A 15,720-nucleotide genomic window follows, 5' to 3' on the forward strand; every position below is an offset into this window, starting at 1 on the left:
ATTAGATTCTATCACCTGAACTTCCACTTTTAATTCTCTCCATCAGGAATGACTGAAGGAACTGTTCTAACACCGCCCAGTCTTTGTCATTGACTTTCTCTCAGTCCTGCCCTTTCCCTGCCCAGTGGCTCGTCTTTTAGCTCCCAAATTGATACATTCCTACTTCACAACAGGCAAGAGTAATTTCCTGCCCGTTTTGTAAATTAAAGCACTACCCACAAATAACACTCCGAGATCATTTGCCTCTCACAGCCATTTGTGTGTCCCAGCCCCAGGCAGAGCAGTACCTGAGGGTGCGGGGCGGGCTCACGCGGTGCCACGGCAAGGTCACAGTCACAGTCACACATCACGGCGCTGCCAGCTCACGTGTTGGACCAGGAGAAGTCTGAAAAAGTTTATTAGAGGATAACGTCAGCCAACCTGAGCTATTGCAAACACGGCAACCACTGCAAAATAACCTTGCACGCAACTGACACGCTTGCTTGGGAGAAGCGGGTAATAGAAAAGTGCCAAATATTTACTGTTAAATGTAAACACATCATAAATGCAGAGTAAGTGTTAAATCTATTTCAGTAGCAATTTGGGGGTGACATAGTGTGTTTTGGAACAAAAGCTGGTTTGTTGTGGGGTTTTTTGTATTAATGTAGATATGATATTCTGCATTAATATAATGAATCGATAGCTAAGGTGAAATGTGCAGCTATAGCCACAAGAAAAAACATGAAGATTTCCTTCCAATAGCAAGTAAATTTAACAAAGGTGTCTTTGTCAGACTGTTGCTAATTGACTGTGAGTTACTGGTCTGAGTCCTAGTGTAAATTACTGGTATGTTCAAATGTTTTTAGGTGTATTCCAGGTACAGCTATTTCTGCAGTGAATGAGAATTTGGCCTCTTTTTTTGCTTTCTGGGAGAGAAATGTAATTAGACAGTGGGTAGCTTATGTGTCATATGCTTTAATTAGCAGGTTTGTGATCATTACTTCCCAGTTGTATAGGTATCACACACATGGGAAATGTGTTTATGGGAGCAGCCAGTCATGGAAAAGCAGGATTTTCCAAGCACTGGCAAGGTTTACAGGCTCCAAAGTGGGCATGGATCCTAAATCATCATCACAGTGTGCATCTAACAACACCACCAATACAAACAACAGTTTATTCGTCAGGGTAACCCACAGGTATTTAGACCTTCCCTAAAGCTTCACTGAACTGTTACCTTTCTCATTCCTTTTCTCTCTTCCACGGACACCTCTGTACACTTTGCAAAAGGCCTCGACACATCACTGAAGAAGCACGACACTAGCTAGTGTCCTTGGAGCTTTCTTTCCAATATCCATGTGCCATTTCTGTCCTTTCCTGAGAGCATTACACCTTCCTCTGTGATCCAATACCACTTCTGCCTCTCAGTCAGTCCTAGTCCCTCTTGTCCAACTGTTTGCCAACAGAAAGTCTCGCTCAGTTTCTGGCAAATTACAGAAACACCTTTTCAGTCCTCCACAAACTGTTTCCTTCCACTGATCTTAGCAGCATTTCCTTCTGTTCTTTGTTCTCCCATTGTCATCCCCAGTCTTCAGGGGCTAATTCTGAACTTGGTGAAAACCTCATTGGGTTTGGTTCATTTAATTCACAGGAAATCAGGCTCTGGGCAAGGACCTGTACCCATGTGGTAGTTGCTGCTCCAGACTCATGCAATCATTCAGATGCTGAACTGGAAATGGGTGTGAAGTCTTTCTGCGCTGCCCGAGGGGCCTGACACCCTGCCAGCCCCACTCGGAGCAGCCCCAGCCCATCCTGAGGGCAGCCAGGCTGGCAGAGGGCACTGAGGGGCTGCCACTCACAGCTGGGGCTTTTCTGGGCCTCTGTACTGAAAAAAACACTGAGGGTACCGCTGGCTGCTGAGACGAGGTGGCTCTGCTCGCAGTTGGTGAGGAGGAGACTGCGGTGTGCCAGCCTGCGGGCTTCTGAGGCACAGCCTGCTGCGGGCACTGTGCCCGCTCCCACTGCGGGCTGGAGGGCTTGGCAAGGAACCACGGCGGGGCCGCTCCACCCTCACACCTCGCTGTCCCCTCACAGTCCGCCGGGGCCGCTCCCCTCACACTGCTCTGTACTCACAGCCCGCTCCCCTCACGCTGCGCTCCCCTCACACTGCTCTGCCCTCACACTGTGCTCCCCTCAAACTGCGCTCCCCTCAAACTGCGCTCCCCTCACACTGCTCTGCCCTCAAACTGCTCTGCCCTCACACTGTGCTCCCCTCAAACTGCGCTCCCCTCAAACTGCGCTCCCCTCACACTGCTCTGCCCTCACACCCCGCTCCGCCCTCGCCGCGCTCTGCCCTCACGCGGCTCTCCCCTCACAGCGCCCCCTGCCGCCCGCCCGGCGCAGCCCCCGTCCCGCCAATGAGCTATGCACACGCCGCGGCGGCCCCAGGGGTGCCAGCGGCAGACGCCTGACCCAAAGCGCGGTCCCCGGGAGGCGGCGCCGCCGTTCCGGCGCTCCGCGGGGGCGCGCGGCTCGTCCCGCCATTCGGGGGGGGGGTCTGAGCGCCCACCGGGAGCCCCTTGGGACAGCCAGCTGCTCAGGCATCTCCAAGGGCAGCAGGCGAGAGGGCTCGTCCTCAGGGCCCCTCGCCGCGATGCATGCTGGGCGTTGTAGTTCACACTGTAGGAGACCCGCTGAGCGTCAGCGAGGCGGGAGGGGAAGAAGACTACAGATCCCGGGGAGCAGCGCGGGACCCGGCGCGGCGCCGCGGCTGGGGCGCGGGTCTGTCGGCCGGGGAGCCGTCAGGGAGCCGTCAGGGAGCCGTCAGGGAGCCGTCAGGGAGCCGTCAGGGAGCCGTCAGGGAGCCGTCAGGGAGCCGTCAGGGAGCCGTCAGGGAGCCGTCAGGGAGCCGTCAGGGAGCCGTCAGGGAGCCGTCAGGGAGCCGTCAGGGAGCCGTCAGGGAGCCGTCAGGGAGCCGCCGGGTCCGACATGGATCTGTTCGGGGACCTGCGGCGCATGAACAAGCGGCAGGTACCGGCGGGGCCGGGCAGCCCCGGGGCACGCACCTCAGCCGCGAGCGGGGGTTTGCAGGCGGGAACGCCGGTCTGGCATTTCTGGCTCCGTATTTTACGCCAGGGAGAAATGGGGACGGGCAGTTCCCGGGTAGAATGAGGCAGGATTGAGGCACCGGTGGATTCAGGGTTTATGCTGCAGTATGATAGGATTTTACTGTGAAGCCCACGTGCCTGGACTCTATGGGCTGAGTTTCTATGTTGTTCTTCTAAATTCAATACAGTAACTAAAAAATCATTTTCTTGTTTCGCACAGCTGTATTACCAAGTCCTAAATTTTGCTATGATAGTGTCTTCTGCCCTTATGATCTGGAAAGGGCTCATCGTCGTCACCGGCAGTGAGAGCCCCATTGTCGTGGTGCTCAGGTAAGTCCCTGTACAGGCTTTCTGGTTCAAGTCCAGGTATCGTTTGCCCTTTGCCTCTTCCCCTTTCCCCTTGGATACATTTGGAATTTTAAATTCCACCTACTTAAAGAAGTACTCGAACACTCTACTGTCTTCTAACTCTGTTTTGGACCCTGAGCAAAGGCCCCTGCTGTAACCATGGCCCAGTTTCAGCTGAGGTTTGTAGGAGCAGTAACTGTGTGAGATCTTTGAAATGTCCAAGTTCCTTCACTGGATGGATAAACTACTGCAGATTGCTTACTGGGACTTGGGTTGTGTTACATGACTGTGTTACTGAATTGGTGAAGCTACAGATTTCAGTTTAAATTGTGAGTTTATCTGTAAGAACTAAATGTTCTTTGATTTCATGGTTCTTCTTTCGTTTACCATAATACCAATAAACTCTTTCTTTCTTGTTGTTTGTAGTGGCAGCATGGAACCAGCTTTTCACAGGGGAGACCTGCTGTTCCTAACGAATTTCCACGATGACCCAATCAGAGCTGGTGAAATAGTTGTTTTTAAAGTTGAAGGCAGAGACATTCCAATAGTTCACAGAGTAATCAAAGTACACGAAAAGTAATGCAACTTGTCCTTTTCCTTGTTTCTAAAGATACTTTCTTTCCCTGGGATTTTCAGTTGCAGTATAGGTTTGACAGTAGTTTATGAGAAACTAAGAGGAAGTTCAGAGGAACCCTGTGGCACAAGCCATAGGAGTTGCTGTTGGCAGCAGAGCCCACTTCTGTACTGGTGGTTGTAGAAGTGGGGTTTTGGTTGTGAGAAACAGCTGCTTCTAAGAGCAGGTCTCTGAAGGAAGGTGAGGATTCAGAGTCAGAACTGGAGGTGCAGCCTGATGAGTATATAATCTTAGCTAACTGAAGTTTTCCAGATTTAACTAGAATAAAAGAATAGATTCTTATTCTTCTTGTGTCTGCTAGTCACACTGCCAGCAACAATTCAGGCTGGAAAGCAGCAGAGAGAGTTCTGGGGTTTGCCTTTATTGCATATGCCTGCAATGATAAACTGTTCCTTCTGAAGCACAACAGAGGCAATTTTGCTTCTAGTTCTGCACAGTGAAAAGCTAAGCTGGAGATGGCAAGCACTGGCATATTTGCTCCTCAGGAAGTGAACTGAAGGTGTTTATTTCTTGAGTAACATCTGTTCTTCAGTTATTTTTTGAAACAAATATGTATATCCAAGAATTGCCTATTTTATCTATTTATTACCTAATTTATCATCATGCGAACTCCTTGTTTCTTGATATTATTACTTCAGCAAAACCAGGTTATGTGCCTGGGTGGACAACATCCCTTTCATATCCACTGTGTAACTGCTTACATCAAATGACAATCTGGGAGTGTTTTAACACCATTTCTTGTTAATACCTCTTGATAGATATAGTCAATAAAATCTGTAATGTCAATGGTTTAATGGTGTTTGTTCAATAAGCAGGACTGAAAGCAAACACTGTTATCTAATCTTGTAGTACTTTTCATCCTCATTGTGCTTTGTAGATGTTAATTGAGGTTTTTAAATTAAGTGGTATTTAGTTTATCACCTCATTGCCTTCTAGAGGAAATGGGAACATCAAATTTCTGACTAAAGGTGATAATAACGAAGTTGATGATAGAGGCTTGTACAAAGAAGGTCAGAACTGGTTAGAGAAGAAAGATGTTGTTGGAAGAGCAAGAGGGTAAGTGATTTAAAATGTACTTTATAATCAAATAGAAAAAAAATTTACTTATTGAATCAGTTCCAACGTAATACGAACTAGATCTGATGTGGTATTTTTTTAATTTCTTAAAAAAAATGTAATTAAAAAAAAAAACCCACACTGGAAACGTTCCTTCCTGTAGTCCTCTCCCTGATATGGGAGTGGAAATTACTATCTGGGGGGGAAAAAGTGACATCTAACAAATAGTTCTTCTATAAATACAAAATTAACCAACTTATCTTTGTAATCTCTGGAAATTCCTGGGAAGTTGTTTCAGCATTCCACAGGAATTTTATGCAAGGTTTGAGCTTTGGACTTTGTCTCCTTCCTCACTTGAGATAAAATTTCTTCAGATTTTTTAGAGATAACTTGATTGAAGTTTTACCTAAGGAAAACTAATGAATTTCATTTCCTGTTCAGGTATGCATTAGTCCCAGGTGGGACTTACTTAAATGATGGGCTTACACTGAAATATTCCAGGCTGACTAACACTGAAACATTTCCATGTAATATTTGAGGGCTCATTTTACATTTTGTCAATGTTTTGTCAATTCTAGGTTTTTGCCCTATGTTGGAATGGTAACCATAATCATGAATGACTATCCAAAATTTAAGGTATGTACACAGACATTTTGAATACTTGCATTGGTAAAATAACAAGTAAAGGCAATAAGAATGTTGCCTCTAAGCATCCTCGTTAATAAATTTGTTTCTGTGCTTTGGTCCCTAATGTCCCATGAGCTGTGTTTCCATGTGTGCTTTAGCCTGTCTGTCACACACTAGAACTTGGTGGTTGTGATGGGCTGAAAACACGTCGTTTGTAAGAGGTTGGTTCGTTAAGTGCACACAGTTGTGACACCCGTTTGTGATGAATTTGATCCCTTTGAAATACTCGTGCAGTTTTGGAGGACTGGAGCTCTGTACCTGTGGGCTGTGAAGGAGGTGTGGTGTTGGAGAGGGCGCACTTTGAACAGTTTGTGCTTTCGGAGCCTCTGTGAAGAGCACGTGTAACGAGTGTGTGTTCTCTGGTTTTTTGCAGTATGCTCTCCTGGCAGTGATGGGAGCCTATGTACTGCTGAAACGGGAGTCCTAAAATCAGGCAGCTTTCCAAGGACAAAGCTAAATGTACAGGGGAAAAAAACTAATATATATTTCAGATGGTTCCGTTTCTGTAAACAGTTCCAAAGCTGTGCAAGCTTTTGTCTTGTCTAAATAAACTAGGACTAATGAGTGAAGCTGTTGGCTGTTGGTTAATTATGAAATGGCATATTTCCTGCCTTCAACAGACACTGCTCTCAGTCAGCCTGGCCCTGGGCTGGAAGACACTGTCATGTTCTAAAGCAGCCACGGGCTCTCCCTGGTGTGCCCGGTCATTTTTTCTTGAATGGTCCTGCATCTGAACCCACTTTCTCTCCATCCTTTTTGTTTGGGGCTTTTTCCTTGATTGTTTTTAATCTGTCAGTGCCCTCTTTTCTCCACCACCCACACTGGATTTATCAGTGCCTGTGAGGACGTGGCATCTGGGTCAGAACAGTTGTAGGGGTTTGGTCAGACTAAGGAAGGTTGGCTGGATGTGGTGACAAAAACAGCCAAGGAAGGGGCTTTCACTCCCGTTAGGAACTGAGCAACGGGGACTTGGAGCTCTTCCCCTGAATTTCAAACCTTCTTCGTGGAGTAGGGACAGAAACCCTGATGGCCTGATTTCTAGAGGCCTGTTATTTAGGGACTGTGTAAGTTTCTAGAATTCAGGCTGTTGACCATTATGCCTTTTGTGTTCCTAGGTGTTAAACAAACCCAACCAAAAGGTTTTATGGGGCTTTAATAGCACTGAACGAATAGCACAGTAGTACACTCCAGGGGTATTGGCAGTAAGGGTAAACCATAACTCCTGTGCCAGTTTGGAGAACACGTTATTCTCTCCTATCATGTAACACCTGAATAGTGTTAAATAAATAAAATTAAAATAAAATTGATTTTTCATTTAAAAATCTACCTGAAACTGTCGTTTTGTGAAATTCTTTATTTTTCTCTTCTCTTCAGTTGTCGGTGTTGTACCTTCAACAAAGCAGAACTTGTTTTCCTCCCTGGCTTTGTTTTTGTAGCTTTGATAAGGAACAGCGTGATGCTCTTTTCCTCTGGAGTTTTGTTTCTTCTGTAATCCCTTATCTCTACAAAAATACTCTATTATACAATAATGGCACCTTTTCTGTTGTAACAGCTCATGCTCAGCAGACAACTGCTGAATTTTTTCAAGTAATATTACTTCTTTTGTATCCCACTAAGCAGTTTTCATGTCCAACTGTATTATAAAAATTACTTTTTTTGTGTCAAATTGTGTAGAAATAAAATTGAGTATAGTAAATGGCATGTCAGAATAATGTAGGTATCCTTAATACAGTCTCCCTGGAAGTGTATCATCACAGTTAAGAAAAAATAATGTAATTTTTGGGACAGTGAATGTATAGTAAGATTTTTTTTTCCCCTGGTATTGCTGAAATAGGAATTTATTCTGTCCACCTGCCCCAGTGCGAGCACAGTCAGCTCTGACTGGGAGAGTGGCAAATGAAGCACGGGAATCCAGGACAGGCCCCCTGTGCCAGGGGAGGGTCAGACTGCACCTTAGGGAGCATTTCCTTCCTGGGAGGGTGGTCAGACTGGAACGGGCTCCCTGGAGAGGAGGCTGATGCCCTGGTCAGTGTTCTGGGGGCGTTTGGACAATGCCCTGGAACTTTTGGTCAGCCTGGAGGGGGTCAGGCAGTGGGGCTGATGGTCTCTCTAGGCTGTTCTGCTCCACAGGCATGTCCATAAACACTTCCCATTTTAATTCTCCAGTTATTGAACCCCTCCACCACAGAAATTGTAAAACCCAGACTGGGCTGGCTGATGCAGCACACTGGCACACATTAAATATCCACCGAGCAACCCCTTTGGTTCAGCTTCAACTGTCTAGGGCTTCCCAAAATGCAGCACAAACAGTATCAACTGTCTTACACTGGGCCTTATTAAATAAATGTTTATTATTTCATATTATTCAGCCTCTGTAAAGCTGTGGAGCTCTTTTCTGAAAAATGTCTTCAGTTCTTCAGGGAGCTGTTGCTGCAGTGAGTTGATTTTCAGGTTGTTTGCAGAACACCTGCCCTGGGTGCGGGTTGGAAGTGCTGGAGATTAGTCTATTCAGCATCTTCAACATTTACAGAGTATTCCTCAGTGACTGTGCCCTGTTATTACGTGGCTGATACGCTCAAACCAGTGTTTGTTCTGTCCATACATCCTGACTGTGTCTGACTCCAGCATCGCTACAAAGGAGGCGATGAAAGGCACACCATTTTTCTTTTAGCCCTTTTCATTTCCATAGAATCTGCCTTGCTGATAGAACAGTGATAAGTTGTCTGAAATGTAAAGGAAGCAAATTAAAGTGCTGTTGTGGTAATAGCATTTAAACACCATTAGTGTTTTCCTGCCTTGGAGCACAACAGTTCGCTTTGCTGTGGGATGTATGAAAAGCAGAAAGGTATTTCAAAATGGAGAGAGCTGTTTCTTGATGTTCAAACACAAATTTGTGTTATCAGGCTTCTTTTTTAAGAAAGATTGTCTCAAATGAGTGAATCAGTCTCAGCTGATAACATCCTTTTATTGTACCTGAATCCTTTTCTGTTGCGGAGTGTCCAGAATACTATTTCTCTATCTTATCAAATTATTATTTTTCTGAAAAGATTAATAAAAATAATAATTAGAATAAATCCATATTACGTTTTTTTTAATCCTTATGAACAAGTAAGTAAAGAAATGCTGAATCAGAGAGTGGGCTAGATCCCCAGCTGGGCTGAGGGAGAGGTACCCAGTCCAAGGAGAAAGCACGTTCTTTGGGCACATCCCTGCTGTCCTGCCTGTCCAGACATGACTGCCCAGCGCCCAGGTAACCTGATGATCACAGACCAGGCATTCATCAGCCTTTGAGGGGTCCAAACCATGGAGCCTTGACAGCCTCTACTAATGAAAGGAGCTCAAAGCAGTGCAAAATGAGAATGAATGTGAAGGCATAGCCTGTAACACATGAAATGTATGAAGGCACATACACAACATGAGGAAGGTTTATTTGTTTGTATAGTGTTTGCAGTAAAAGAGACTTGGCACTACTGGGCAATAAGGAACTGAGTAAGAATTCATGTTTGCTTGGGTTTGGTTTTGGTTTCTGAAAATGGACAGTCTCCTGAATTTTTGGATTTCCTGCCTTGAATTGCGCCAAACAATTAGAACTTCCCATGGACAGCGATATTTTATTTGATCAGCTGTCACTCAGCACAGAGCACATGTCTGTAGCTGTACTGCACAGCAAAACTCGTGATTGAGGCATGAGAATACTATTGTAAATTAAACAGGAATGCATAATTAATAACCAAAATAAAAGAATGAATCACATTAATCAGTAAAAGAAGATGCAATAAACTGTGACTAAACAAGGGAACAAATTAGCTCATACAAGAGGATACACAATTGACTTCAAAAGGGATTGTACTAGAGTTTGCCCGGAAATTATGTTAATTCACATCCATGGGAGCTACCATTGGGTGTAGTTCAGTTCCAGCCATGTGGGGTTAGCCAGAGGATCTGGCAGGTTCCTTACAGGCAGCTCTGTTCACTGTGTATCCCAGCTCCTGGCATAGTTCTCCAGAGAGCGAAATCATCACATAAACTGCGCCCATTCCACGACTCCATCCTGTCCCTGTTGTTCTCCTGAGGGGCAAACAGCACATCAGGATCTGATATCCCATCACTACTCACCCACCTTCACTCCAGTGGAACCACTGACGTGCCTGAGGTCGAGTGTGTATTTAAGTGTTCAACTTTATGGCTCTTACAGGGATATACTGTCTCCTTCCATGATTCATCCATCCTTTCTCTGCACTGCCTCTTCAGGGTGGAAACCTTTTCATCTATTAACTACTACAAGGTTGGCCAGTTCCAGGTGCCTCAGGGTGCTGGAAAGTTTACAGGTCCCTATCCAAGGAAAGCAGAAAGTCTTGCAAGCCTGTGTCCCCGTTACTGTCACTTGTGACAGGAAATTTACCTGAGACTGGGAACTACAATAAACTTTTGGCGCAAGATTTTCTGTTTGGACAGTAAGACCCTTTGCACCAAGTGCAGGCGAACCGGGGCCCCCACGGCGCGGAGGGTGACCCCGCCGCGGTCCCTCGCCCGCTGTCGCGCTCCCGTCGCAGCCCCCGGGTCCCCTCGCCGCCCCGGTGCGGTCCCCGTGGCCGCCCCGCGCACGGTCCCGCTGCCGTTGGCACCGTCCCGCCGCCCCGAGGTGCCCCGGGCCCGCCGCCCCGCTCCCCGCCGGCCGGAGCGGGGGCACCAACTCGCGGTCCGTGTCCGTGTTCCGAGCGCGGCCGAGGGGAAGCCCCCGGGGCCCGGGCCGGCCCGCACCCCCCGCGGGAGCGGCCGGGGCGGGGAGCGGGCGGGGGCCGGGGCTGCCGCGGCCCCGTGAGGAGGCGTCAGCGCGGGAGCTCCGCTCGCGCCCGTCCCGGCTCCGTATAAATGGGCGGCGGCGGCAGCGCCTCGCCCGGACGGAGCCGCAGCCGGGCGGCACCACCGGCAGCAGCAGCACCGGCGGCAGCACCGGCAGCACCCCCGGCGGCACCGGCAGCACCCCCGGCGGCACCGGCAGCACCCCCGGCGGCACCGGCAGCACCCCCGGCGGCGGCAGGGCAGGATGGGGGGCGGCCCGCGGCGGCCCGGGGCGCTCCCGCTGCTGGCGCTGGCGCTGCTGGCGGCGCAGGGCGGAGCGGCGCCCCTGCAGCCCGGCGGGACCCCCGCGCTCACCAAGATCTACCCCCGCGGCAGCCACTGGGCTGTGGGTAAGTCCGGTTTGACTCCTAGGAAGGCGCTGGAGCGCAGAGTTCCCACGTCCGGTGTCAAGGTAGGGTAAGTCTAAAACCTACAGCTTCTCAGTCCGCTTCTTATTCCAGCAAATATTGCCAAGTGCGTCTCCGTAGCCCCGAGCAAAGTGCTTGGTTGTCGCTGCCCGTCTCGGCGACGTTTTCTCTGACAAGGCAGCACAAGAGACAGAAGAAATTAATTGTGTGCGACACTGTGATAAAATCTGCAGTCCCAGTAGTGCTTCAGTTTTGACATCTTCTAGCTCCTGCCCTTCCCTTCCATCAGTCAGTAGCAAAGTCCAGCCGATATTTGAACAATCAAATCTTTACCCGTTTTGGTTAATTTTGTGCTACTGTCATTGTTGTTACAGGACATTTAATGGGAAAAAAGAGCACTGGAGATTTTCCTTATGGTTTTGAAGAAGAAAACAAAACACCATTTTCAGCATTACCTGACAATGTCAAGCAGCTGGAAGACTATCTGCAGTGGGAAGAAATCTCAAAATATTTGCTACGGCTGCTGGAAAGGAACGAAAATAAAAGCGCTCACTTTTTAAAAGGAGGGCTTCCCTGGTACACCAGGAACACCTGGGAGACAGATGACAATAGCAGCTGGAAAGATGTAAGTAAGATAACACCCGCAAAGACACTCCCTGTGTTCAATTTTTGTTTTACAGTAACATATCAGCTTCCTCTAACTTGAGGATTGTCCAGAAAAGCAGCAGAAATGCGTTTCATGCACTAGACATTCAGTACAGCAAGACTTTGCTCTTGATTACAGAATTAATTTGTTATTGGGCATGAAATCAGCAAGCATTAAACAGATTTTAGTGTCTGGGTTCCCTTCAAGCTGCTTGGTTGAACCGTTCTTTTCTTCATGCTGAGGTGACCACATCAGCACCATTCCGTGTTACCCAGCAAAGCCAAGCTGGTGTGACAAACAGATGTGAGGGCAGGAGGAGGGCAGAGGTGTTGCCATCCCCCTGTCTCACTGTTCAGGATGTTGTTCCTTGGCTTGGGGGGAACAGCCAGTCCATGGGTAAAGCCACCGGAGTTCCCTCTGCTCCCACCTTTGCCCTTGTCTCATTTGCCTTTCCCCAGCTGATGGTGCTGGCTGCTACTGCGGTTATTTGTGGTCTTGCTAAATCAGTCTGTGGCTACTGGTGAGCTGTAATATGTGCCTGGGACCCGCCTCCTCATCCCTCGAGTTAATGTTCTTATTAGCACTATTTTACAAGACAACAAGGCAGTAGAACAGATTTACCCCTACTCTCTTAGAATATCCTATAAAACACATTGTGAAGAATAACAGTGAAGTTTTACAAAAAGTAATTGGGGTCTAATGTAAATCACAGAATTTATGAGAAGACTCCTTTCTTTCTAATGCCTCAGGCACAGACATAATGATAAAGCTGCAGAATTCTTTTGGGTGACACTGAAAGAGAATAAAAAGATTAATACGCCCTCTTGAAGATATTAATGTGAAGATTCTTTCCTTCTCATATTCTACTGCAATATGATGTGATTAATACTCCTGGGTTAACTTCGGCCCAGTCTCTCTCCTGAAATCCTTGAGTGAAATCCATGAATACTTAGGCTTTTATTTGAATGCAGGTAAAAATTTACCCGTTAAATTAAGCCGTGATTTAGGTCTCTCACCACTGATTTGGACGCTGTGCATAGGCTTCTTTCTGGCTATGGCTTTATGACAGCAATGCTTATAGTAGCTGTGATTGATACTGTCTAAAAAGGAAATCATTCCATCTTCAGCTCCACAGTGTGCAGCTTTGTAATCAAATTAGATTAACAAATTCCATTATTCTATGTAAAGAGGGAAATATTTTGGCTTCTAAAAGTATCTGGCAATAAATCATGCTTATGAAGGCTGGAAGTTGCCTCAAGTAAGTTGAATCATATCCATAGGTGTGTACTATGACCCTAAATTAATATCAATATTTCTGTGGTCAGGCATTGAACATGTATGTGGAACAATGAGATTATTGCCTTAAACATCCAGATCTCTGAAATTATTAGTAAAAAAGGTCGTGTTTTTCCTGTGACTAAAACATAGGACAACTTTCAGAACCTCATCAGGCCATAGAACCTTTAATTTCCATCATTTGACTGTTACTTTGTCTCCATCCTGAAGTAAAACATGATCATGAAAGCAGTAGTAGCTGAGCTTTCCTGCTGTTGGACACAAATACCTGATGATACACAGGCTAGACAGGGTACGATGTACTGCTTTTCCTTCGGCTTCAGGAAGCAAAAACCCAGCACCTGAAAGTCAAGGTGTTTCTGAAATCTTTCCAGATGAAAAGAACATGAAGATCGGAAAGAATGTGCTTTACTTTTTTGAGAGCTGTGATAGTTTCCTAACCATTTAAATAATAATAATTATTTTTAATTTAAAAGTTAATTTTTTTATAAAGAGGCCTTGTCTATAAAGGTGGAATTCTGATATACATGTGACATTCAGTCACACGTGAGCACAGGGATGCAAGAGCATAAATGACCTTTGGGTTTTGATTCTGTAGATTTGTCTGGGTGTGAGGGGTTCCAGGTGTACAAACTCTGTCTGACTTTGGTTAGACAGGTGCTGCTGTAGCACAGCTGACAAAGGTGTCCTCGCACAGAAGGGATGGGTGCACAGGGCTGCCTGCCTTGGAGGCGAATGACCACGGACAGTAAGCTGAGAATGACGGCACAGGGCACACAAAAAGCTTGTACTTGGCATTAAATACTTTCCCAGCCACATTATGTGCGAGTTTGGAGCAGAAACTAGTTCTAGGAGGAACTAGAGACCGTATTTGCAGCAGGTTACTCTGCCCTGAAGCAGCGGCCTGTTGGACTGAGGTGTGGAAACGTGAGCAACAGAAGGGCAATCGTGAACCCTGCTGCCAGCTGAGGGAATAGCTGGCCCAGAGCACGGCACCACTGACGGCTGCATTTCCCAGGGACCGAGGCTGCACTCGCAGAAGTGCCAGCCAGGAGGAGTCTGCCTCCGGGTGTGCAAGCCTCTGTTCCCACCTGCTGCGCACAGCAAAGGCTGGCAGTGCTGGGAGGAAATGGGCTGTGAGAACTTTGCTTCATGGACACTTTCGAATTTAGCGGATTTGGAATTTTAAGTTTAAGATCAGGAATCTCCAGAGCTAAAGTTTGCAGAAGTAAATACAGTAACTCAATTCAGGGCCTCGCTTAATAGCTCAACATCCTCCAGTGCACCAGTCACCACTGATACTCACAGTGGGCTGTACATTTCTTAGGAATAAAAAAGTTCTTACTAAAGGACTCACCCAGAGTAGGGATAATGGCTGCAACACACAAATAGCCAAAAAAGTGGAAGAGATGAGCACAATAGTTCTGGGAGGTCGGCTTAGGATGGTGTACCTGCACTGTTCTCTTGTTTTCAGTTAATACCTTGCCTGCTCTTTATTCTGTGAATAAATTAAGTTAATGTAGTTACGGGTCAGAAGGAAAATCTCTCCTCCAAGTTGGACTAACTGTAAAAGTAAGTTGGAAAATAAACTTTAAATTGTTTCCATGACTTGGCTTTTTAACACTGATGAGACAGTATATAAATGAGATGGCAGACAGAATTATTTGGGAGAATGACTTTCCTCGTACTTTGGCAGTCGGTTATTACACTAACCAAGACAAATGGGGTCTGTTTTGGAAAGATTATTAGGAATGTGCTTGTTATGTGAATACCCAGAGCAGTTATATATTAGGCTTATTAACTTATATTAGGTTTATTAACTTAGTGAATTACTCTTTGCAGGACTGGTCTATAAATAATATATCTCTTTTTTTTTATTAGATGATGGACTATCTGCTTCAAGTTGTGAATATGAAAGAGAGCACTCCAAGCTGAAAGAAGGTCTCTAAATCACGAAGAAATTGAATACTTGCTGTAAGAGACTATATTTCACAAGCACTTGATTGTATCAGATAATCAACAAGGTCTCTTTTCTGTACACAAGAATTCCTTTGTGTAAAATACCTAAATACACATATTCTTGTATGTTTCAGCAATGACTAAACTCTCTCTACTTCATTTTCAAGGTTGTATTTTCGCACTTGAATGGCTTTGATATATATATATATATACACACACACATATGATTGTCACGGAAGGGTCTTCCAATGAACTACATGACTTACCTATCTAATCAGTTCATATCTTAGTTCAAAATTACATGCCATTTCAACATTCGCAATAAATAGTACTGATAGAAAGGCTGAGTTCAAGCTTTTATTTGAGTTAATCAATGGAAGGGGCAGTGTCACAGCTAGTAACAAAGGCACAAGAGAATGATTCATTGTCCACCGAAGCTCTTCTCCTTCTTGAATTGCTCCCTGGTCTCGCTCCTTTTCAATAAAGGGACGCTGCCGCCGCCTTCCCAAAGATGGGCTAAGCCCAGTGTGCTGCGCTTACCCCCTCAGGGAGCTCTGCCGGGAGCCCCTCAGCCCCGGGAGCCCCTCAGCCCCGCGCCCTCCCCTCTGCCCCGGGAGCCCCTCATCCCCGGGAGCCCCTCAGCCCCGCGCCCTCCCCTCAGCCCCGGGAGCCCCTCAGCCCCGGGAGCCCCTCAGCCCCGCGCCCTCCCCTCTGCCCCGGGAGCCCCTCAGCCCCGGGAGCCCCTCAGCCCCGCGCCCTCCCCTCAGCCCCGCGCTCTCCCCTCACGGCCGAGGCTCCCCT

General features: G+C 46.9%; 2 protein-coding genes and 1 long non-coding RNA gene across 3 annotated transcripts; 2 read left to right on the plus strand and 1 right to left on the minus strand.

The window, feature by feature from the left end:
• Nucleotides 1-2,847: 2,847 nt before the first annotated feature.
• Nucleotides 2,848-6,377, plus strand: SEC11C (SEC11 homolog C, signal peptidase complex subunit). Its single transcript, XM_017839178.1, has 6 exons — nucleotides 2,848-3,006; nucleotides 3,304-3,413; nucleotides 3,858-4,007; nucleotides 5,002-5,121; nucleotides 5,700-5,757; nucleotides 6,182-6,377. Exons 1-6 carry the CDS (start codon nucleotides 2,965-2,967, stop codon nucleotides 6,233-6,235), a joined length of 534 nt encoding a protein of 177 aa, XP_017694667.1. The 5' UTR covers nucleotides 2,848-2,964; the 3' UTR covers nucleotides 6,236-6,377.
• A 2,196-nt stretch (nucleotides 6,378-8,573) lies between these two features.
• LOC108509638 lies at nucleotides 8,574-10,347 on the minus strand. Its single transcript, XR_001878664.1, has 3 exons — nucleotides 10,002-10,347; nucleotides 9,767-9,876; nucleotides 8,574-8,847 (listed from the first exon to the last, which is right to left on the minus strand). It is a non-coding gene; the product is annotated as an uncharacterized LOC108509638 (long non-coding RNA).
• Nucleotides 10,348-10,823: 476 nt separating this feature from the next.
• Nucleotides 10,824-15,055, plus strand: GRP (gastrin releasing peptide). The gene is made up of 3 exons (XM_017839184.1): nucleotides 10,824-11,000; nucleotides 11,393-11,643; nucleotides 14,842-15,055. Exons 1-3 carry the CDS (start codon nucleotides 10,856-10,858, stop codon nucleotides 14,893-14,895), a joined length of 450 nt encoding a protein of 149 aa, XP_017694673.1. The 5' UTR covers nucleotides 10,824-10,855; the 3' UTR covers nucleotides 14,896-15,055.
• The last annotated feature ends 665 nt before the right edge of the window (nucleotides 15,056-15,720 follow it).

This window comes from Lepidothrix coronata, unplaced genomic scaffold (genome assembly GCF_001604755.1).
Source record: "Lepidothrix coronata isolate B3197 unplaced genomic scaffold, Lepidothrix_coronata-1.0 Scaffold382, whole genome shotgun sequence".
Classification (NCBI taxonomy): Eukaryota; Metazoa; Chordata; class Aves; order Passeriformes; family Pipridae; genus Lepidothrix; species Lepidothrix coronata.

What these genes read in the sequence shown, in the direction of transcription:
- SEC11C (XM_017839178.1), top strand. Translation starts at nt 2,965, where the DNA reads ATGGATCTGTTCGGGGACCTGCGGCGCATGAACAAGCGGCAG. An exon ending in CCCATTGTCGTGGTGCTCAG is followed by an intron (nt 3,414 to 3,857) that starts GTAAGTCCCTGT and finishes TGTTGTTTGTAG; the next exon opens with TGGCAGCATGGAACCAGCTT. An exon ending in GTTGTTGGAAGAGCAAGAGG is followed by an intron (nt 5,122 to 5,699) that starts GTAAGTGATTTA and finishes TGTCAATTCTAG; the next exon opens with GTTTTTGCCCTATGTTGGAA.
- GRP (XM_017839184.1), top strand. Translation starts at nt 10,856, where the DNA reads ATGGGGGGCGGCCCGCGGCGGCCCGGGGCGCTCCCGCTGCTGGCGCTG. An exon ending in CGGCAGCCACTGGGCTGTGG is followed by an intron (nt 11,001 to 11,392) that starts GTAAGTCCGGTT and finishes TTGTTGTTACAG; the next exon opens with GACATTTAATGGGAAAAAAG. An exon ending in ACAATAGCAGCTGGAAAGAT is followed by an intron (nt 11,644 to 14,841) that starts GTAAGTAAGATA and finishes TTTTTTTATTAG; the next exon opens with ATGATGGACTATCTGCTTCA.